Here is a 22,121-nt window from a genome sequence, read left to right as displayed (position 1 = left end):
CTGAGGAGCCCATTTCTAGGCCCAGAGAGACTGGAGGTGTTCTGTCATGGGCAGAGAACCTCATGGGGAAACAATGCATTACTGATTAAGCCTGAAAGTTGTGCTCAGGCCACAGTGCTTCCAAGGGAATGGCTTCAAAAAGGTGAGAGAAGAGGAAGAACCTTCCTTACACATTGAACTAAGCCTAAGGTTATGTGAGGGTTAGCTGATAGCTTTTGGATTGAAAGTACTCAGCATCCACTGCTTACCCCACACAAGGGGTGCTGTGCAAGCTAGATCCTTTGTAGTTGGGCCCAGCAGTTTATGCTGTCCTCTGGGTTAGGCCATTAATCCTGTTTTCTCTGGGGTGAAACCAATCTCTGAAGTGAGGCCTGTCCCATGAGCAATTAAAAGCTTTTAAGCTGAGCAATTGATGGCTTCTGCTGTGGTCTCCAAGTGGTCTGTGCTGGAGATCCCACCTGCTGCCAGTATGGTTGGGGGACTTTCATCTTGCCTAATGCAGGCTTTGCAGTGATTACGAGTGGTCACTAAAATGCTTGGAGACTGTAGATTGACTTGAGGGTCTAAGCCTCCCAGCAGCAGCTGAACTTGTTTCAGGACAGGCAGTGTAGCAGAATCATGCTCGAGGGAGAAAGGAGTGATGCTCTGTTGTCAGCAGACTTGTTCAGCTTCTTGGAGCATGCATGCTAAAGGGTGACTTAGTCTTTCAAGCCGGAACCACAAACTGAGACCATGCTCATCTGAATTTCCACCAATGGTTTTCCCTGTGACTTGAGCAAGTTGCTTTAAATCTCTACTTGGTGTTTGAAGATTTACAAGATTTTTTTCTCACAAACAGTCTTTTACAGAGGAGGAAATTAAGGCAGAAGCTGGTATCTGTCCATGATTAGCCTAACATATCAAAGTGATTCACAGTTCCTCATGACTACTGTTTGGACTGTACCAAAGTAATTTATTGACTTTCTTCCCTCAGGGCTGAGTACTGAAGGCATCTACAGAGTGAGTGGAAATAAATCTGAGATGGAGAGCCTTCAGAGACAGTTTGATCAAGGTAAGGTTTATAGATTCAAAGCAATCTAAAACTAAAGATGACCTATTGGGAGCTGGAACTGCTGATGGAATGAAGCATAAGGTCTAACTATAGTAAGGAGAGCCTACTGGCCAGGTGCTTCATGGTATGGGCCAGCCCCAGCCTGACATCCCTGTCCCCAGGATGCAGCACCCCTGACCCCAGCCTCTCCTACTAAGATAATGGTGAAGTCTTCCCTGGGGCAGAGTACGGTCCAGAGCTCCTGGCTAAAGAAGCAACTTGACTTACCCTGAGCCGTCCAGCAAGTACGTGCTGCCCAGGGCTGTGGTACACCAAGAGGTAGTAATCCATAGTGCCCACTCCGTATACATCCTTAAGGACTGGGGCAGGGACCCACAGATTCAGACTAGGACCATTTTCACCAGGAGCCTCAACAATGCCTGCCTGATGGTAGTAGAGGAACACTGTGTGAACTTTGAAAATGTCTAGTGGTTGGCCTGAAATCCAATAGAGATCTCAAGTCTCCTCCAGTTTGGAGACTCCAGCATTGTCTAGGAGTTTTGGTTTAGCCCACTTCAAATTAACATGACCAAGACTATCAAAAGCATTGAGTACATCTTAGCCATACTGCAGAAGGAACCTCCTTCTAAGACTTATTGAAACAGCCAAAGAGCCATCCCCTGCTGTCCCCCGGTAACAGAAGGGCCCTGCTCCTGTCTCTTTCCCTTCAAGCCCTTGACAGGGCCTAGCTTCAAGCAGGGAGCCCTGGTGACCAGACCCTCAACACCACGCATGCCCTTTGCCCTACAGTGCCACCATTTATTCCTCTCCCCTCCTGTCTTTTGATCCTCAAGTCTTTGCCATTTGGCTTTCAACTGAACTGTCCTCTCCAGAGTTGCTGACAATTCTTCCTCAGCTCTCTGAACCCTTTAGCATTGTCCATCATCCTTTCGTCCTGCAGATATTCTTTTATTTCCTGGTTTCTCTTCTCTGCTCTCTGCTGATTTTTCTCTTACATTCTTCAGGCCCCTTTGCTGGATCTTTGTTCATGGGTTTAGTTCCCTCCGAGTGCTCTTCTGCCTTCCCTCTCTGCTCTCTCCTGGGAGTTTCTCCAGTCTAAACACCATCCCCAGCCTCCCCTGAGCTTCTCCCCCTTCCCCCCCCCCCCCCCCCGCCCCGCTCCCATACATCCTCCACTCTGCCACCAAAAGTGATTTTTTTCTGCAGGCATAGCTCTGATCCTAGTATTGCCCCTTACTTGGAAAGCCACTTTCCCCGGTGGCTCCCCACTAAAACAGAAAATCCTCATTTGACCTTCAAAGCTTATACCAGCTGAACCTTTCACCCTTCTGGTCTTGTTCCACTGATCTTATTATTCTTCACACCTGAAACCCCAACCCCCAACTCTGGGTCTTTCTACAGGCTGGTCCCCATGTCTGGAATGGTCTCCTTCCTCCACCTCCTTCAAGACTCAGCTTCAAATTCCATCTTCTGTCACTAGTGTCTTCCCTCTGACTATCTTGCATTGATGTTCTTTATTGCTTCAGCATTTATGGTCACTCTCTTGTTGTCTCCTCCAATTAGAGAGAGAGAGAACCCCAATGTTTAGTCCACTGCCTGGCACATTGTAAGTGAGTATCAATGTTTGTTTTCACCTGACCCATGTGCCAAGCACAGTGCCAGGCTCTAGGGATACAAATACACAGTGCCACAGTCCATTTGCAAGAAGCTTCCACAGGAATGGAGGCAAAAGGGATACAAATGTGCCCATAGTAGTTTGAGAAAGAGGCCACTGAGGACAGACTGGAAGGCCTGGGTGCAGGAGATGGGCTTGGAGCCTGGAGGAGGGGAGCTAGAAGAGCCTGGGCAGTGAGTGAGTCTTGGAGTTCCTTGTTGCCTATGGGAGAAATAGAGATGCTTCTCTCTGGCCCTCAGAGCTTTCCTTCACTGAGTGGCTCCCCTGTCTTCTTCTCTTTGGCCCTATGATCCCATACATTCAGACTCTGACCCTTTGTCCAGGCTGTCTGTCCCTTTCTCCCAACTGAGATGCAGATCCCTGGTGTGCCATCTCCCTGAGCCATGTTCTCTTCTTCCTCTCCACTTCTCCTGGAGACACTTGGCTCAGGGAAGGCCCAGACTTTTTGTCCTTTCATCCCACCACTAGGACAGGGCCTCACCCTTAAACACTGAGGTATCCTGCCACTGTTGATGAGATTGCTTTTGCTTTTCCCAGGCCCAGGAGACCTTGTGGCCTTCTCTTGGTCCTTTCACCCTGAGTTCCAGATAGACTCCTTACTTCCCCCACCTCACTGCTTCCTCATCTCTGAACCTCCAGATCCAAGATCTCCATCTATGACTTTCTGGAGACTAGGCCAGACTATTGGGGATTTTATTAACTTGCTGTGAAAGCTGGGCTCTCTTAAACACCCCAACTGGAGAGAACAAATCACACTGTTGTTTTATGACACCTGACAACTCCCTACCCCCCCCCCCCCCAATGCCACCTGGAAAGTAGCCACCCTCATGGGATAACTGGTTGGTGGCCTGTGTGCATTTCAGAAGCAGGGAAGGAGCCTTGGTTTCTTGCTCACACCAGGTAGCCATCTGCCTTGTCTCTGAGCTGCTTCTACACCATGACCCTCTGGCACAAGTCTGGATGGAAGGTGCTCGAGGGGAGGGCCCTAGGCATGAGCTTGGACCTGACCATGATGCCCTCACCTTGGAGACACAAGACCTGGCTTTGAGTTCTTGCCAGATCCCTCCTACACGCTCTCTCCTATGTCTGTGCCTTTGCTCCCTACAGCACCATCCCAGGCCCCCCCAAACTGCAAACTGCCCAGCATTTAATGAGCAAGTGAGTGCCTAAGGCTGGGGGGGGGGTACCAAGAGAAGAGTGGACACAGTGCCTGCCCCCATTCTGATGGCAAGAGACGGCTCCAAGCAGGGTTCTGCTTCCCATCTGATGGGAGTCTCTGAGGCATAGGGGCCAACCTCTTAGTGGCACTGCCACTGGGCATTGTCCCTTCCCAATGTTGAACCACTTGGCAGTTCTGTCCAAAACACATCTGTACAGGGGTGGCTTCCCCCTGGGCTGGGCGGGAAGCCGGACAGGGGACAGGTGATGCTGAGGGAGCAGTCAGCAGGGTCAGGTTGGGACCTGAGAACATGATGTTCTTGGCAGAGCTCTTGGGTCCAAGGGGAAGGGACACCTGTATCACCTGCCTGGCACATGCTGCCTCCTATCCTCGCCCATCCTTGTCTAGTGACTGATGGGTGTGTATGGTTGGCTTCTCCTGGGCCCCCTGCCCTTCCTGAAGGGGGGCTCAGTCTTTGCCTGCATCAGGCGGGGGTAGGGGTTTCCTTGGTGACTTTTGAGTCTGTCCCCCCACCTCCAGCCCCCTGCCCCAACCCCACCCACCCCTAGCCAACAGCAGACAGCAGTGGCCTACTTCCTCCTTGTTCCAATGTCCAGCATTAGGGTTTGAACATCTTTTGATCCTGCTGTTTATTTGCAGACCACAACCTGGACCTGGCTGAAAAGGACTTCACCGTGAACACTGTGGCAGGTGCCATGAAGAGCTTCTTCTCTGAGCTGCCAGACCCCCTTGTGCCCTACAGCATGCAGAATGACCTGGTGGAGGCCCACAGTGAGTGCAGCCTCCCCACATCCTGGGTGCTGCTGGCAATGTCCAGCTGGGCTGGGCCTTTGGTGGGCAGGGAACCCCCCGTCTAGCTTCTGTCACTTCCTGGAAGAGGATAGGGATTTGGCACTTCCTCTTCCCATTTTGTCTTTCACTGCTCTGAGCCATTCCCAGATGCTCAGCTGCCAGGAGCCTGGCACAGGAGAACCCCCCTGGGAGAGCCTTCATGGCATGGCTTCCTCTTCCGAGGGGTCTTGTTCTTCGTGTCCTTCCTTCCTCCAGGATCATTTCTGCTAGGCAATGCCAAAGACAGCACAGGTGTAAGATGTACCAGAGGGGTGATGTTCCCAATGCCCCATATTATGGGCTCCTTGGTGGGGGGTTGGGGGGGTGGCAGGTTGTCTTATGTGCGTGGACTCAGGACTAGCCTCAGTCTCTCTAGACAGTGATAGGATTAAACTAAAAGGCCTTAAAGATTCCTTCCTCCTCTAAGATTCCAGATTTTGTGGTCAAAATTGTTTTTTAACCCTTACCTTCTGTCTTAAAATCAATACTGGGTATTGATTCCAAGGCAGAAGAGCAGTGAGGGCTAGCAATGGGGGTTAAATGACTTGCCCAGGGTCCCACGGTTAGGAAATTTCTGGAGTCATATTTGAACCCTGGACCTCCCTTCTATAGACCTGACTCAATACTGTGAGCCACCCAGCTGCTCCCTTTGTGGTCACTTTTTTATTTTTTAAACCCTTACCTTCCATCTTGGAATCAATACTGTGTATTCCAAGGCAGAAGAGTGGTAAGGGCTAGGCAATGGGGGTTAAGTGACTTTCCCAGGATTACACAGCTGGGAAGTGTCTGAGGCCAGGTTTGAACCCAGGACCTCCTGGCTCTGTATCCCCTGAGTTGTGCAGCTGCCCCCTTTGTGGTCACTTCTTGATGAAAGCCATAGGAGGTAGAAGAAGGGATGTTTTTCTTGAGGATGTGATTCCTGATCTGGGGTCAATATGAGCTTTGCCCCCTCCTCCCGGTGAGCAGATGACCTCCTGGTGCTCTCCAGCTCTAAATTCAGGATCTCTTAGCCCACCTTGAGGCCTTATTCGACTTGGAGGCAGCAGACCTTGCCTGGATTCCTGGATCAGATGAGTCTGGCAACTCCATGCTTGATTCTCAGGAGAACCCTTCCCAGTGTCAGAATGCTGGCATCTCCGTGCTGTAATCCGAACAGGCCAGGGACCCTCACCTGACATTCTCTGTAGAATGAATGCCAAGGTGGGCCAGCCTCTGGTGGGTCCTTGTGAATCTGGAAGTCCTTGCCAAGCCATCCATACATGCCCACTTGAGGACATTCTTCCCCATCAGTTTGTCAGGAGACTAAAAAATTTTTTGTTCATAGTAAACTGACGTTCACCACAAGACCTTTGAAGCTTGCCCATCGTTGCTCCCACACTCCACTCTCCCTCCTCATTTCTCCTGACTCCGTGGCCAGGCTCCTTTAGGAGACCATTGTTTTTCGGGGGGCAAGATTGTCTGGAAAAGGGACGTACCCAGGCCAAACAGCAAGCACCTGCCCCCCCACTCCACCCCCGAGCTGATGATAACAGAGCTTCTGCCCTCAAAGCTTTGAGCCTTATTTCCATGGCCCTCCACCCCACCCCACTCACCCTGGCAGAAAAAGCAGGCAACGTGGTGCTCAGGCCTCCTCAAGATTATACCATGAAATAATGACAGAAAACCTCCCCTTGAGGAGAGCCCTAGCCTGAGAGGCAGGAGACCTGGGCTTTGACCCCTGCTCTGCCAAAGTGAGAGGCTTGGGAGACTTGATCAGACTCCCGCAGCCAGGGAGGGTCTGGGGCAGGATTTAGATCCAGGCCTTCTTGACTCCAACCATCGGTCCACTAAGACACCTAGATCTTACTGACACCCAGAGGCCCTTCTCATGCTCAGTCTAAGAAAAATCCAGGCTAGCACACTGAGAGGAACTGGACCTGAGGCCTGCCCATAGCACTGAGCGCTGTGCCACCTTGCACAGGGCTCTGCATTTGTCTCCTTCCTGGCAGCCAGTTCCTTGACCGTGGTTTGGGCCTCGTGTCAGTGCTTCCATCTGTCTCTGGCCAGAGGCCAGGCAGAAAAGAGAGCCCCTCGGGCCTCTTCTAGCCCAACCCTGTGTTTTACAGATGAGGAAACTGAGGCCACAGAGGGTAAGCCAGCTGGGTGGGAGCAGCCTGTGTTCAGATTTCACATCTTCCCACCACTCTATGTGGCTTCAAGATGTCTTCTAAACCTTTCTGATCATTGATGAAGTGAAAGGGCTGGGGGCTAATGGGGAGGGCCAGGAGGCCAGAGGGAGGGAGGCAGGGGCCCCAAGGTACTCAGGTACCCCGTCTCCAGCCCCGAGGTAGGAGCAGACCAGACTCTCCAATAAAGGTGCTGTCGTTTGCCCATGTGACTAAGCTAACTACAGCTGTGTTGATGGCCGCTCGGGCTCTTCCAGAGAGACCTGTGCTGAGTGTGTATCTGGAAGAAAGTGTGGGATTATTTCACTAAGGAAAACTTGAAGTCACACACATGTTCCTCACATTTTCCAAAACTACTTCCCATTGATTTAAACACAGGCCATTGGAAGGTTGAAGGCTAGAGCAAAGAGAGCGCTTAAGATGACTCATGTGAAGAGCCAACTAGCAAGGCACTGGCTTCAGAGTCGCTTTGTGGGGGGAGATTTCCCTCTCTTTTTCAGAGGAGAACACTGGACCTCCTGGAGGTAGCTTACCTCAACAAGGGTTTACACATCCCATACTTTGGAAACCAAGATGTAAACTCATTTCTCAGACTCGAGAGCCCCTGTTCTTTCCATCACATCCTGTTACCTTTTTTCATTGATGTATAATTCATTCTCATTAAGGAATATATTTTTAATTTTTCTACCTGATTTGTCTTTTTCAAAAGGTGCAGATATCAGTCAACAAACTTGATTTAGCACCTATCAGGTACTGATATTCTAGGAATATCAAGAAAAGCAAAAAATGCAATCTCTGTTCTTGAGAAACTCCAATTCTAATGTGGAGACGACACTAGCCAACAGTACATGCATGCGTGCATGCAAACACGTGTGCCCATGCATGCCCACAGGAGAAAGTCTTGACCATCTGCAGAGGCCAGAGAGTTGAGCTCCAATTTGACAGCCCTGACAGGCTTTTCTGGCTCCTCTCCTGACATTCATGCTGCAGGTAGAGAAAGACTTCGCCTCCTCAACACATCTCCTAGTTTGTTTCTTGACTCATGTTCTGCTCCAGGATTCTCTCCCCTAACCCTCCTGCCTGACTCACATAGTCATCTCATCATTTTATTTGTACCTGACTCTCCATGACCCCATTTTGGGGGTTTCTTGGCAGAGCTATTGAAGCGGTTTGTTATTTCCTTTTCCAGCTCATTTTATAGATGAAGAATCTAAGCCAAGATCTTGTTCAGTGACTTGCTGAGGGTGACACAGCTAAGAAGTGTCTGAGGCTGGATTTGAGGTTGGAAAGATGAGTCTTGATGACTTCATCTAGTGCTCTGTGCACTATGGCATCCCCTCACTGCCGTACCTGACATAGGAAGCACATAATAGTTGCCTGGCTACTCATCCTGAAGGAATAGCTCATGTTGTGTGCTTCTTCCACAGTTTCCCTGTGAAGTGGTTTACACTACAGATAGTATTGTTTGCATTTAACAGAGGAGAAAATTGAGGCTCAGAAAGGTTAGCTGTTTGACTAGACACCCACTTAGAAGTGGCAGAGCCAGACCTCAGACCCAGGTCCTGTCTCTAAACCAACTAAGAAAGGACATGATGTCCAGAAGACGCTTATTAGGATGATAGACTGTGTGAGGATTAGTTCTGTGCAGCTGGGTAGGGGTGGTAGTGAGTTCTCCCTCAATAGAGGCATCTTTATACAAATTAGATGTCCACTCACACAACCACAAAAATGCTGGAAATGATTCTTGTTTCCATCTGGATTGGATGGTCAGCTTCTTGGATCCCTTCCCAGCTCTGAAATCTGTTCTCCTCTTTAATCAGAGTCCAGCCAGCTCTCGACATCCTCTGTTCCTGACCACCAGCGAGGTCAAGGAATAAATTCATCTCCCAGCGTAACCCTATTTCTCCTTCATCCCTTCACATGTACACCCTGTCTAGGAGCAAACCTTTTGTTGTGGCAGCTCTCAAGGGAGCACAGACTTTAGGTTTAAAGCCAAGGGTCACTCCCAGCTGACACGACCAGAATTTTAGTGCTAGAAGCATCCTTATAACTTAGCTTCTAGAACACCAAATGTCTGTGAAATACACATGCAGTTAATTTTTTTTTAACCCTTTTCTGTCATAGTAACATCTCTTAAGTCAGAAGGACAAGAGCTAGGCAAACAGGGTGAAGTGATTTGCTCAAGGTCACACAGCTAGGAAGTGTCTGAAACCAGATTTGAATCCAGGACCTACACTCCAGGCCCAGCATTCTATCCACTGTGCCACCTAGCTGCCTCCATTTGACTGATTTTTGTTGAATGAAGGAAGAATAGGGGACCCAAGTCAGTGTCTGAACTGGAAGGAACTTTATGTTCTAGATTGCTACAGCATGAAGGGTGATTAGGAGAAGGCCTGGAGAATGCCCAGCCTTGACAGGACTTTATACCCTAGAATGTGACAATGGATGGGGATCTGAGAGATGAGAATGGCAGAGTCAAAAAGGACTTTAGTGAAATAGAAAGTCATTGGAAAAGAGTAGCTAGTCCAATCACCTCACTTTGCAGGTGAGTGATTCTGCTCCAAGAAGAGACCTGCTTATTTGGAGACACAGCAAATCCTTGGCAGAATTGAGATTTGAACCCAGGAGTCCTGGCTTCCACCTGAGTGCTTGTTAGCACACCATATTGCTTAGCCACTCTACTTCTCTTATTAAAAAGTAATTAATTAATTGGACCAAAATCTAAATCCCCAAAGCCAAAGCCAGAATCTGAATGGACAAAGAATAGAAGCTAGTGGCCTGGACTAAATGCAAAATGGTCAGAAGGCTGAATATTTGAGAAATGCCAAGGAATGTCTGAACAAACTCAAGCCCAACTTCCTCTCCCAGCCTGTCTCAGTAAGATGCTTCCAGCTCTCTTTCTCTAGTTTTATCCACAGAGCTATCTTCTAGGGTAGTGAATAAAAGGGTCAGACTTTTTCATTTTTCTCTAGTTATTCTTTTGTAGTTATCAGTCTTACTATGAAGGAGTTTTGTGTCTGTTCCTTTTTTTCTCTCAAAATAATCCAGAATCTCTCATCCTTTCCTGGGGTTTGATCCTTCCATGGAGATTCTGCCAGTGTATGGACCAGAATTTCCTCGTCTGTTCAGGAAGACAGTGTGATCTCTGCCTTGGGATGCATGACCCTGAGGACAACATGATGATGGAAGAATGGTTTTCTTTATAGTAGTTACTGAATCATTCCTTATTGTACAGCAGTGGCCAGCAAGCCCTAGATTACAGTGCTGGTATTCACAGTGCCCTCCAGGCAGGGATCCCAACACAAAGGTGAAACTGGCCCCTGGTAGCCAGCCCATTGCTGGGTGGGTGGCATTTGAGGAGTAAGCCTCTGCCTATTTGGGAGCCAGAAAATGGCATCTGGCCAGTCTCAGTTCTTTCTGAAAATGTCTAGCCAAGATCCATTCATATATCTACTGATTGCCCTGTGTTGCCTACATGAACCCACTTCTGTCTGTCCAGGGGCGGCTCTAAGGGCCTGTGCCCATCAGTACCATTTCTTGACTCAGGTTCCTTTTGCTTTGGCAGAAATCAATGACCGGGAACAGAAGTTACATGCTCTCAAGGAGGTGCTAAAGAAATTCCCTAAGGAGAACCACGAAGTCTTCAAATATGTCATCTCTCACCTAAACAAGTATGTTGGTGGTGGTGGTGGTCTTCTTTAGGTTCTTCCCTGCTCAGATAGAGGGTGTTACACAAAGTTTTATTTCTGTCCTTCCTTAATGTTTAAGTCAGGAGCCACTGAAAACTCAATGGAGGGGATTTCTGGCTCATGGATTGCTTACCTTACTTAGAACAGCCCCTTGAACCACATATTGCAAATGTCATTTTCTACTTTTAACAAAAGAGGACCCTGAGGTTCAGGAATAAAGTGACTCCTTTTGATTCCAGGCAAGCCCCGGGGCTCTGGACTCTCAGGCCCAACAAGCTTTCTGTTACATGATGCTGGCTAGCTCCCAGGCAGTTTGGGTTCCTCAGAAGAATTCAAATCTCAGGCTGGGGTTGATGCTCTGTGTGGGGGAAGAGCTGACATTCCCTGCCTCTTTCTTCTGTCAAAGAATCACTCCATAACTCGGGATGGAGCTCTCACTCATAGCTGGGCTCTCCTGGCACAGATGGCTTCTTCTCATAGACTTAGATCCTATCCTGAAAATCTGAGTGGTTAGAATTCCAGGTGTCCCCAGTGCAGGTGGGTTACCTGCTCTCTCCTAACAGCCGGGCTTTTGACAGGTGCAGTGAGCTCTGCCTTACATGAAAACTTTTAAATGGCATCTGGATGTCCAGAATGTTAGCGAGGTGATGCCGAAGTAGGTACCAATTGGACTGCCAACAGTCTCTTAATTAGAAGGGACCTCAAAGGCCACAAATACCCCTCCACCCCCCATAGGTGATGATTCAGTGTGGCTGGAAGATGAGCCCCTGGTGGAGAACTCACCATGTCACCAAGTCTTCTGTCTCCTTCGTCCCAGCTTTGATTGCTTCTCCACAAAACTTACCTGTTATTCTCAGTTCTTCCTTCTGGGACTAAACATGATAAGTCTCAGTTCTCTTCCAGGGGATCAGATTTTTAAGAAATTTTTCTTTATTTTATTCCAATAACAAATGTATGCATAAGTTTTCCAAAGTTACATGATTCATGTTGTCTCCCTCCCCTCTTCCTTCCCTCTTCCCAGAGGTGACAAGCAGTTCCACTGGGTTTTACATGTATTATCACTCAAGACATATTTCCATATTATTCATTTTTTGTAAGACCATAACCAAGTTATAAATCATGTTTTCATCTGCATTTCTATTCCAACAGTTCTTTCTCTAGGTATGGACAGCAGTCTTTGCCATAAGTCCCTCAGAATTGTCCTGGGTTGTTGTAGTGCTGTCAGTTAGTAGCAAAGTCTATCACATTTGCTCATCCCACAATACTACAGTTACTATGTACCATGTTCTCCTGGTTTTTTCTTAATCCATGTGGAAGACTACATATATCTGTTAGATTTCATCAGATTCAATTTGGCCTGCTGATGTACGCTCTCAAGCAGTTTGGAGATCCTGGCCTGTCCTTCCTGGCTTTGCCCCAGGCACATTTAACAGCCATGCAGCTTGTTTTTTGTCTGAGTTATTGAGAATATGAATGAAGCATGGCACTGCCAGCACAGGGTATTAGAGCCCTCCACTATTCCTCTTTCTGACTTGAGCGCCTTATCACGTCATCCAAAAGGCTCCCAGGAAAGAGCTTGTCAATCCAGTTTTCTGCAGTATCACCCTGTCACAGGGCGGAAAGTGAAATGAAGTCAGTCTGCTGTGGCCTGTGCTGGCTTGGAGGGACCATGGCTCCCTTTTCGAATCCATCCAGGCAGCTTCAGTCCCCTCTAGTTTGCTGACTCTGTTCTACCTATGTTAGCCTTCTAGCCCTTACTCCATGATCTTGGAAGACCCCAGAAGGTGGTGGCTGGTTGTGTCCCCTGGCTTTCAGGGGACTTCCAGGCCTCTCCTTTTGTACAGGCCTCATCCAAAGCAACCAGGCACTCTTTCTGCCTCTCCGCTTTCAATGTCTGTTAGCCAGGCTCCTGAATTTGTGTCTGCTTGTCCCTCTCCTAAGACTCACTCCTCCATCTCTCGACTCTCATTTGGGAAAGCTTTCCATTCCTCTGTAGTCAGCTACCCTCTGTATTTGAGGTCACGGCATCTCTTATTCCTTTGAAATCTGGGTGCCTGACAGCCTTGGACCCAATTTCCTCCCTTTCTCCTTCCCAGTTGAATCATTTCCCCCCAAAATTCCCATCTTTCCCACTTCAGCAGCCAGTTCAGCTTCAATTCTGAGGCTAAGGTACAAATGCCCATTGACCTGGTTGGATCCTCTTGAAGAATCACATGACCATCAGGGCAGGGCAGGAAGTTGTTGATCCATCTGTTCCATGGTAACAAGGGATGCCCCCATGCCATTTTCTTTGTGCTCCTTGTCCATTTGTTCTCTCTGCCTGTGTACGCTCCTGACTCTGTTTCTGCCCTCATCTCAGCTCATGCTTGTGGGAATTCTTCCCATCCCCCTTTGATCTTTGGACTAAAGTTCTCCATTCTGAGTTGCCCCTCAAGTCTGTGACACCTAGGAAACTCATTTGGCCTCCTTTGCATTAACACCTAGAATTGATCTAGCTTAATACCCTTCATTTGAGAACAGACATCTGTGATTGTGGGCTTTATTGCTGCCTTCTTTCTTGGATGCTTTTTTTTTTTAACTCCTACATTCTGCCTTAGAAGTGATAGTGCATGTTGTTTCCAAGACATAAAAACAGCAAAGTCTAGATAGTTGGGATTAAGTGACTTGCCCTGGGTCATGCATCTAGATTTGAACCCAAGACCTCTTGATTCTGGACGGAATCCCTTAGCTGCTCCTTATTTCTACAGCTCACTCTGTGCTATCTAGCTTGGTGTCGATTATGATCTCACCCTTCCTCATGCTTTTTCAGTTCAGTTAGGTTGGAAAGATTCTAGGCAAATCTATTCTTGCCAGTCCTTATGAGATATATTCCCACCTTGCCTACTTACCTGTCATTCTTATGCTTTAAGTCAGAGTCCCTAAAGACAAGCCCTGTTCTGAGAGACTCACTTCTTAGAATGAGCGGTTTACTAGGAGGAGTCCTGAACAGAACCCTGGGGTTAAGGTTACCTGTGCTCAAATACAGTCTAAGACACTTAGACCCTGAACAAGTCACTTATCCTCTGCCTCAATTTTCTCATCTATAAAATGGGAATAACAGCACCCACATTTGGGGGCTGTTGTGTGGATGGATTGAATGAGATAGTATTTAAAAAGCTCTTTACAAACCTTGAAGCACTCTATAAATGCTATTGCCAGCATTTTTATGACTCCTAAAATTGCCTTTGTCTTCTGAGGCCTTTGTCTTCATCCAGCAGCAATTGGTTGAAAATACCACAGAAAGTTTCCAAATTGTTGTCCAAGTTTTTTGATTTTTTTTTTTAACTTCTGTCTTTGTGCCTGTTCTAATGTAGAAAAGTGGTAAGGCTAAGCAATGGCTAGTGAGTGACTTGCCCAGGGTCACACAGCTAAGAAATGTGTGAGGCCAGATTTGAACCTAGAACCTCCTGACTCCAGGCCTGGTGCTCTCTCCAGTGTGCTACCTCACTTCCCTATTGCCCAGGATTTCACAATTCTTTATAGTGCTTTCTAGGTTCATTCTGGAAGAGAGGAAAGGAAACTTAATTTTACTAAGTGCCTACTATGTACCGGGCTGTGCTTACTGTGCTAAATTCTTCACAAATATAATTTGATCCTCACAACCTCTCTAGGAGGGAGGTGCTGTTATTATCCCCATTTTCCAGAGGAGGAAACTGAGGCTAACTGTGGTTTAAGTGATTTGCCCAGGGTCACCCAGCTAGTGACTGAGGTAGGATTTGAACTCATGTCTCCCTACTTGTGTACATTTCCAGAAGAACTTCTGGCACCTCTTCAGTTTGGCCATTTTGAGATGTTCTGTTTCTTCTTGGATACATGGTCCTCTGGGACCCCAGCACCTCCTCTCCTGATTGTCTAGAGCAGTGACGCCAAACCTTTTAGAGACTTAAGTGCCCCAAACGCACCTCACACCGCTTGTGAACTACCCCCTTACCCCAGACAGGGGAGGGAGGAAGCTCCCCCATGGGGCTGCTGGGCAGAGGGGCCAGTCATGGGACAAATAGGTTCACCCACATGAACCTAGAGCACCCTTCCCTCGCCACCGCCCATCCCCCTTTTCCTCTGCCTTGTTGCTCAGTGACCTTCTCTGCCAAAGGAATGGCTGCTCCCATCCCCAGGCCCACTCTTAAGACCTTGCTTCTCGGAGCTCTGGCCTTGCAGGGACTCTTCTCTTTCATGGTGCTCTTTTGCCTTCCAAGCCTTCCCCCTGCACCCATCAGATCCCTCCTCTTCTAGTCCATTTTGTTTTTAACATTTACGCCCTTACTGCATTTTTTCAAAGGAAGGTTTCATTTTCTCTGTTCACCAAGAGCTGAAAGACATCTCTTAAGCAGCTCCTTGGATGTGGCAGAAAGGCAAGAGATCCCCAGGCCTTGCTCGTCCTTCGGGAGACCTGGGTGCCACCGAACTCTCGGAGGTTCTACGATTCCACAAAGTGGACCTCAGATATTCTGACTCAGAGCTGCGCCAGCCTTTAGAGGCTCCCTCCATGGGGAGCCCCACGGCGTCGGCTTCCGAGGAGAGAGTGTGCTCACAGAGCAGTCCGGCGTCCACATCCAATTCACAGACACAGGATAGTTGTAAAAACTCGCGGGGATTCCTCCGATTCCCTTCTAGCACACCCACAGGGCCATTTCCTCACTCCTTAGAGCCGAGGGGAACTTTAGAGCCTCGGCCCCAGGGCCAGGCTTAGAGGAGTCTCCATCGTCCTGTCACTGGCATCTCTCACGGGAGAGCGTGTAGACATATTCCCAGGCAAGGCAGGTCAGGAGACTAGCTTGTTCTTCCCAAATGGGCATCCGCTGCTGGGCGGGGCAGGAGGGCTTCTGCTTCTGCCCCGTCCCTCGTGCCCACCCGTGCTGGCGGCGGGAGTGACGGCGCCCAGCTCCTCCGGGCCAAGGCCTGTCAGAGGCAGCTCCCGCTGGGCAGCCCCTGGACCCGCTCCACGCTGTCCCTGGGGTCCACAGCTTTTGTCTCAGCTCATCCTAGGGCGCTGCCACTCTCTAGACAGCAGAGAGAGGCTGTTACGGGGAATATTGACCTAGATATTGATTGGTATTGGTATCAATAGTTGTTGATAGGTATTGGTAGGCCATTAGGTTTAAAGATATACAGTTGCTGGCAGTTGGATCAATGGCTGGACTTGGCAGTTGAGGAAATCCATTTGAGACCGGTTATGGAAAAACCCTATTTATTGTAGCTATAAGAATGCAGGGAAAGGAAAAATATGAAATGTTGATTATATCTGTATACATTTCCCTAAGCTTGAGAATTCTAACTGAACCCCAAATAAAACTCTGCGAGGAGTGTAACTCCATCTATTTATAAATATCCTTATATTATATCTTCAGTAATCAGCTTAGCCCTCTCTGTGTCTCTCTCTCCAGTCTCCAAACGGGACAGGCTCACAGACCCTGCAGGTTTCACAGAAGTCAGGCTCGCTTCTGGCCCTCTGTTAGGATCAGGGGATGGCCCGAGGGGCTCCCCCTCGCTCACATTGCGCTCTCTCCGATTCTTCTTGGCTCTCAAGATGTTTTCCAGGCCAACTGTCACTAACTCTCGCAGGATTTCCAGAGAAACCCCAACCATCCCGCCTTGGCGCATCAAAGCTAAGGAGTGACCGGGAATCCTATCCTAACTGCCCCTCCCAGCATCTCATTAAGGCTCCACTGTTTGAATTCAGCATCCTTGTACCACTCACAGACATCTTATCCAACCCAACCCTATTCAGAATTTCTATGTACTTAGCCCATTGACAAATAACTTATTACAAGGCAGAGATGGACCGGAAACAGAAACTCTTGACCTCCAGGGCCTCAGCCCTCCACTCAGCCCCTGGCTCGGGGGGCTTCTTCCCAGGGTCCTGAGGAGGACTCCAGGCAGCTCCCTCGTGCCTCGCTGCCCTCCTACTTTCTCTTGGTTTCCCTAAAACCCACAGTCATCTTTTTAGGGAAAAGGGTTTGAGAGAATTGTATAGTTAGGTGGGATGTAAAGCTAAGAATTTGATGGGGAGATCTAGGATTTGGAGCTAGGAGTAGACACTCAGATGTGCTCCGGGGCAGAGGAGACAAGGCCAAGGAGGAGACATGGCTAGGAAGAGACTGCACCGGGACTCGGGGCCTCCTCTCCCGACTCCAGGTCCCCTGGACCTCTTCCTGGCCCTTGCCCAGACATTCCCTTCCTTCCGACTTCAGTTTTGAATGCAACAGTCTGGCTGATGGCAGGGAATTCAGGGCCATTTACTCCAACCCCTTCCTTTCCTAAATGGAGAAATGTGAGACTCCGAGAAAGCAAACTTCCCCAGAGATTGTTACTGCCTCCTGATGCAGCATCGCTCTGGTGTTTAGGAGAACTAGGCCCTCCCTCCCTCCCTCCCTCCCACTGAGGTCACCCAGAGGGGGCCACAGCTCCCACCCCCGAGCCACCCTTCTCGTTCTTCCCCCACCACCATGGTCTTCCCCATGATTGGAAAGGCCATGGAGGACACGACTCCAGAGGAGTCCTGGAGGCTCTGGCCCTCAGGTTCCTCATCGGTAAAATGACAGTGTTGGGCCTTTCATTAACCTCTAGCGATGAATGACCAATGGCAGGAGGAACGATGCCCAGCTCAGCCCCGAGCGCCTGGCTGTGACTTTTCTCATGAGGAGCCTGGGAGTGAGGGGGAGGGCTGGAGGGGCGCTGAGCGGCCTCTCTGGTGAGCCGGGGGGCCACGAGGCCGTGGTCAGAGGCCGGATGCAAAGTCTGGTCGCTGATCCAGGCACCTCCGAGTGCCACCCCGGGAAGGGGCGGCCGTCGTTTCACTCTGCAGCTCTGGGTTCCGCTCTGTTCCCAGAGGGAGACACTGACCACAGCTTTGGGTTTTTTGCAGGGTCAGTCACAACAACAAAGTGAATCTTATGACGAGCGAGAACTTGTCCATCTGCTTCTGGCCCACCTTGATGAGACCGGACTTTAGCACCATGGACGCGCTCACAGCCACACGGACCTATCAGACAATCATTGAACTCTTCATCCAGCAGTGCCCCTTCTTTTTCTACAACCGGCCCATCGGCGAGCCCGCCGGGGCCACACCCAGCTCCCCCTCCTCGGGGGCGCCCGCCCTCCCCTTCCTCACCTCCACACCGGTCCTGGGTCAGTCGTCCCCGCCCCAGTCGCCTCCTCCCACTCCGCAGTCCCCACTGCAGCCGCCTCTCCCACCCCAGCTGCAGGCCGAGCACACCCTATGAGGAGCAGCTTCCGGGCTGGGAGTCCGGGCTTCTCGGGGGAGGAGTTGGCAGGGCGGGCAGAGCTGAGGCCCAGCCTCCCCGCCGCAGCAGTGTGCCGGTTAGGGACCAGCCTGACCTTCCACACGATGCTGCCTCCACTTCTTGGCATCTGAGGGAACCCCCAGCAGTGGCCGGTGTTGGTCAGCCGTCCACAGGCCAGTTCCTGGGGCTCTCCCTCTCACCTCTTGTACAAAACTGGCCGGGCCCATCCCCGGGCAGAGCCAAGACCCCAAGAACAGCTTCCTTTAACCCTTTCTCCCTGCACCCCACGTCCATGCCCCACAGTGAGTGAGTAAGTTCAGGGTGGCCTTGGCAGAGTCCCTGGGCTCTGAGGGTGCCGCCTCAGCCAGGCTGGACAGCGGGCAGGGGAGAGAAGGGGCCCCACGCTTTTCTGACTTTATCGCTCCCCTCATCTGGTGGCGGTCAGCCGCCTTTGGAACAAAGAACACTGGAAAAGAATTCTTAAGACACCGGGGAAAAAAGAAGCAGACCTCAGGCTGACAGCTGGACCCTGGCACTTTTTCTCCACAGAAGCAGGCCTGCAGTGTGGGGGCAGCCCCCTAGGAGCATGGAGACTATTGGGGCTGCCCGCCTCGGCCTTGCCTTTTGCCCCAGGGCACTGCCCCCCCTCCTGAGACCTCGGCATCAAGCACTTAACAGGGAGAGCCGAGAAGCCCTGCTGGACCCAAGCGGGACTTGTGGGAACGTCGTACGGCTGGTGTGTGTGCGCGCGCGTGTGCATGTGCGGATGTCCGGGAGGGGCAGGGGCCAGGCCCGGCCTGGCAGGCTTCGGGCTGTTCTTCAGGTTTTCTTGGCAGGTGCTGGGTGGCTGCCCCAGAGGCCGAGACCCCGGTCTGGGGGAGGCCATGTGGCTGCTCGGACTGTGTATCCCAGAACTAGTCTTTTGGATGTCCCAAACACTACAGCAGAGCTGGGCTGCCTTTGGCTGGATGCCTGGGATGGGGGGCTTCCCGCTCCCCACCCCCTCCCTCCCCATGATGGCTGCTGCTTCCCGCCCTGTCTCAACGACAGCACCGGCTCCAACAAGCCAGCGCAGGGGGTCAGGACACCCTGTGGCACCCCCACCCCCTCCCTAAGCCTGCGCTGCCCCCCGAGGTGCTTTGGGGATGCCTGCTCTGCCCTGCCCCTTCTGGGAAGTAGAAGGATGGACGCTGTTACAAGCCCCCCAACCCTGCTCGGCTGCTGCTCTGTGTACAGCTGCGAGGTGCCCCCCTTTCCCCTGACTTTGGCTCTGACCTCTGACATCCCTCCTCCCCAGCATCATCCATAACAACTGGACAGTGTGGTACCAGGCGAGGGGCAGGGCAGGGAAAGGGGCCACTGCTGGTCCTTGTGTTCCTCTTTGCACTTTATGAAGCCAGGATCTGTGCTCCAGGGACCTTCGGGACCCCTCAAGCAAGTGGGGGGGCTGGGAGTGGGGGCAAAAACCAGCACAGGGAAACCCCCCCCCCATGGCAAATGGTATCAACCTCCCACATGACTTCCTCCCCTGGGTAAGCTGGATTCTTCCTAAATCAACATTCATTGATCAACAAATTGCATTAGTAGCCCCCACCTATGGCACAAGGTGCTTGAAAGAAGCCTTATTCCTTAAGAAAATGGCTGCATCAAACGCCCCCGTGTCCCTGCCAGCTTCGCAGCGTGTCCCCTCACCCGGCTCTGCCTCTGCTGCCCCCCGGGTGGGCACATGCTTCCCTCTCTGGGGGGACACCAGCGGTCTGTGTCATCTCTGTGCCTTCATCTGCTGCCCCTCGCCTGAGGCCGCCTCTCTGGGCTTCAAGGAGGCCCTCGGTCAGGGAGAAGGTAGAGGAGGGACCAGATAGCCCGGGGTGGCCACCTCTCCCTCCCCTCCTGTGTGTTTCTGTGTGTCGGGCCAGATCTGGGCTTTTCCATTCCTTTTCCCGCTCCCCACCTCTAGCACCATCCTGGGAGGGCAAAACACGCCTGAGGACCACTGCCAGGCATCTCCCTCCCCGTGGGCCTCCCTGGTGCCGGCAGACGGCCATGCTTTGGGAGCTGATGTGGAGAGCCAGGCTGTCCCCCTCCTCCAGCAATAAGCCAGATAAATCCAGGCGGGGCTGGGGGGGACACGGGACCCAGACCATCCGCCCTAGCCCATGGCAGTGGCTCTGCAGAACCTCAGAAAGACAAATGGGGTCTGGGCTTTCCCTGGAGACAGGTAGCCGCTGGCGTTTCCCCTCATCCTCAGCGGCACCAGGCCACTGCCGCCAGACAAGGCATTCCATCCAGGCCTTCCTCCTAGCCCTCTCCAGTGCTTGATGATTGTAAAGCACTTTAATTCGGTTGTTCACTTGATCTCCCAGCATCGCTATCCCCACTTTACAGATAAGGAAATAAGCCTTGGAGAGATTAAGGGACTTGCCCAGGGTCAGACAGCCTCCTAGTGATGGAGCCAGACCTGGAACACTAATTGGGCCCAGTCGCGGTGTCTCTCACTCCCTAGAATCGTGGACTGTTAGAGCTGGAAGGTACCTTAGAAACTGTCTAGTCCAGCACTCTCATTCTACAGATAAGGAAACCGAGGCCCAGGGAGGTTACGGGGCTTGCCCAAGTCATGCATGTGTTGCATCTACTATCCAGCAGTAAATTCAGTGGACCCAGAAAGGACCCACAACTGCCCACCTTGCTCTTATCCCACGTTGGCATGGTTCTTATTAACTAAATTTGTTTGGATGCTTTTCCCCTCCTTCAGATTTTGGGTTCCATCATCCAGGCACTTGTGCCTCTCTGCAGAGTTCCCAAGCCCCCTGGCTGTCATGGAAGCAAAAGTGGCGATTGTTTCCCACGGTGGCCCGGACATTAGATCAGGAGTGAGTTCACAAGGGCTTTCTGAAGCTTGAGATGGGCACATCCCTAGATGCCCTTTAAAATCATGTCTGAAAAGAAAGGATGAAGGCGGAAGGGGTTGGCATTCTGCATCTCGGGAGATGGGGAGTCTTCCCTGGGGTGCTTCTTGCCATTCTTTTCTTTCTGCCCTCCTTCCCCTTCTTAGACCCAGCCGTCCTACCTTTAGCCTTGCAACCCAAAGGTCCTAGGTCTGATCACTGCCCCCTCGCCCCCCATGCCCCATCACCACCCCCTCCCTCCTATTGGGCAAAGATGTTTCCCATTCAATGTAGTCAAGCTGGCCTAAGTTATTGTTTTCCATAAAGAAAAGAAAATCTTCAAACTTCCCTGTGTACATTTAAAAAACTCTGTCTCAAGATTGTATGGGAATAAAACTTGTTTGAACCTTTGGAATAGTGCTGCCGCCGACTTATTTTTCTGGTACTAGTATTTTTCACATGTTAAATGATCTTTCTATGTGTCGATTTAACACATTTTGAGTTTTCACATGAAAACAGAAGCATACTAAATGGTATTAAAATGTGTTAGTCCAACCGTGTGCCCAGAATTCAATGTCTCAGCAAACATGGAGAACTGTATGTAAAGAAAAGTAATCCCAGTTGTTTCTTTGTATTGTTAGGGATGTTACCCAGTACGCCCCTTAGTTAGTGGTGTTAGGAATGTTTGCTGCTCCCTTCCCCTGAGAACTCTTCGACACCATGTCTTTTTCAGACCTAAAAAGCAGTTAGTGCATGGTCAGCTATAAATGCTCTGCGACTGAGACATCTCCAGCTGAGGTATTTTCCCCCAATTCTGGTTTTTTGTTTTGTTTTGAAATCATGTATTTGCTACAAAGTATTGTACTTGTCTCAATGGGAATGGTGTAAAAACTGAACAGGCCTTATGTGACATGTATCATAGTTAATAAATGAATCTTGTAAAAAATTAAACCCGAGAAAGAGAAAGTTGCAACCTGCTCAGGGGTGCCGGCTACCCCACCCACCCAGGAACCAGTTAATGCAGGACCGTTCTAATGGACCTAATGAGGTCCAGAAAATCTCACTATTGGCAGCAGGGTGGGCTTTGGGTACCCCACTGGAAATACTCCATCCCACATTATGGGACGTGTGCCTGTGGTACCAAGATCCCAGGCAGCAACAATGCAATGGAGAGATATGCCAGAGAGGGAGCAGGTGAATGTGTGGCACTATGGTGCTGCCCAGGACCGGGAGAGTGAGCTCTCTCTACCTGGACGCCAGGGCAAGAATGCAAGATCTCTGGTGGGGGAGCTGCGGGAGAGGAGGGTATGTTTCCAGTGATGAAGACAGAAGAGTTAGGGTTTCCCATACACTGGGAGTTTT

General features: G+C 50.5%; 1 protein-coding gene across 1 annotated transcript in view; it reads left to right on the top strand.

Moving 5' to 3' along the window:
- The window catches only part of ARHGAP35 (Rho GTPase activating protein 35), a 160,832-nt gene extending 139,122 nt beyond the window's left edge, over positions 1–21,710 (top strand). The window contains exons 4-7 of the mRNA XM_001364886.4: positions 974–1,051; positions 4,546–4,677; positions 10,468–10,573; positions 17,496–21,710. Coding sequence (XP_001364923.1) covers positions 974–1,051; positions 4,546–4,677; positions 10,468–10,573; positions 17,496–17,853 — 674 coding nt within the window. The 3' untranslated portion in view covers positions 17,854–21,710. The remainder of the gene's footprint in view (positions 1–973; positions 1,052–4,545; positions 4,678–10,467; positions 10,574–17,495) is intronic.
- Positions 21,711–22,121: the final 411 nt, after the last annotated feature.

The sequence above is a fragment of the Monodelphis domestica genome, chromosome 4 (assembly GCF_027887165.1).
Source record: "Monodelphis domestica isolate mMonDom1 chromosome 4, mMonDom1.pri, whole genome shotgun sequence".
Classification (NCBI taxonomy): domain Eukaryota; kingdom Metazoa; phylum Chordata; class Mammalia; order Didelphimorphia; family Didelphidae; genus Monodelphis; species Monodelphis domestica.
The sequence above is the reverse complement of the archived record's forward strand: the minus strand, read 5'-3'. Positions and strand labels throughout refer to the sequence as shown.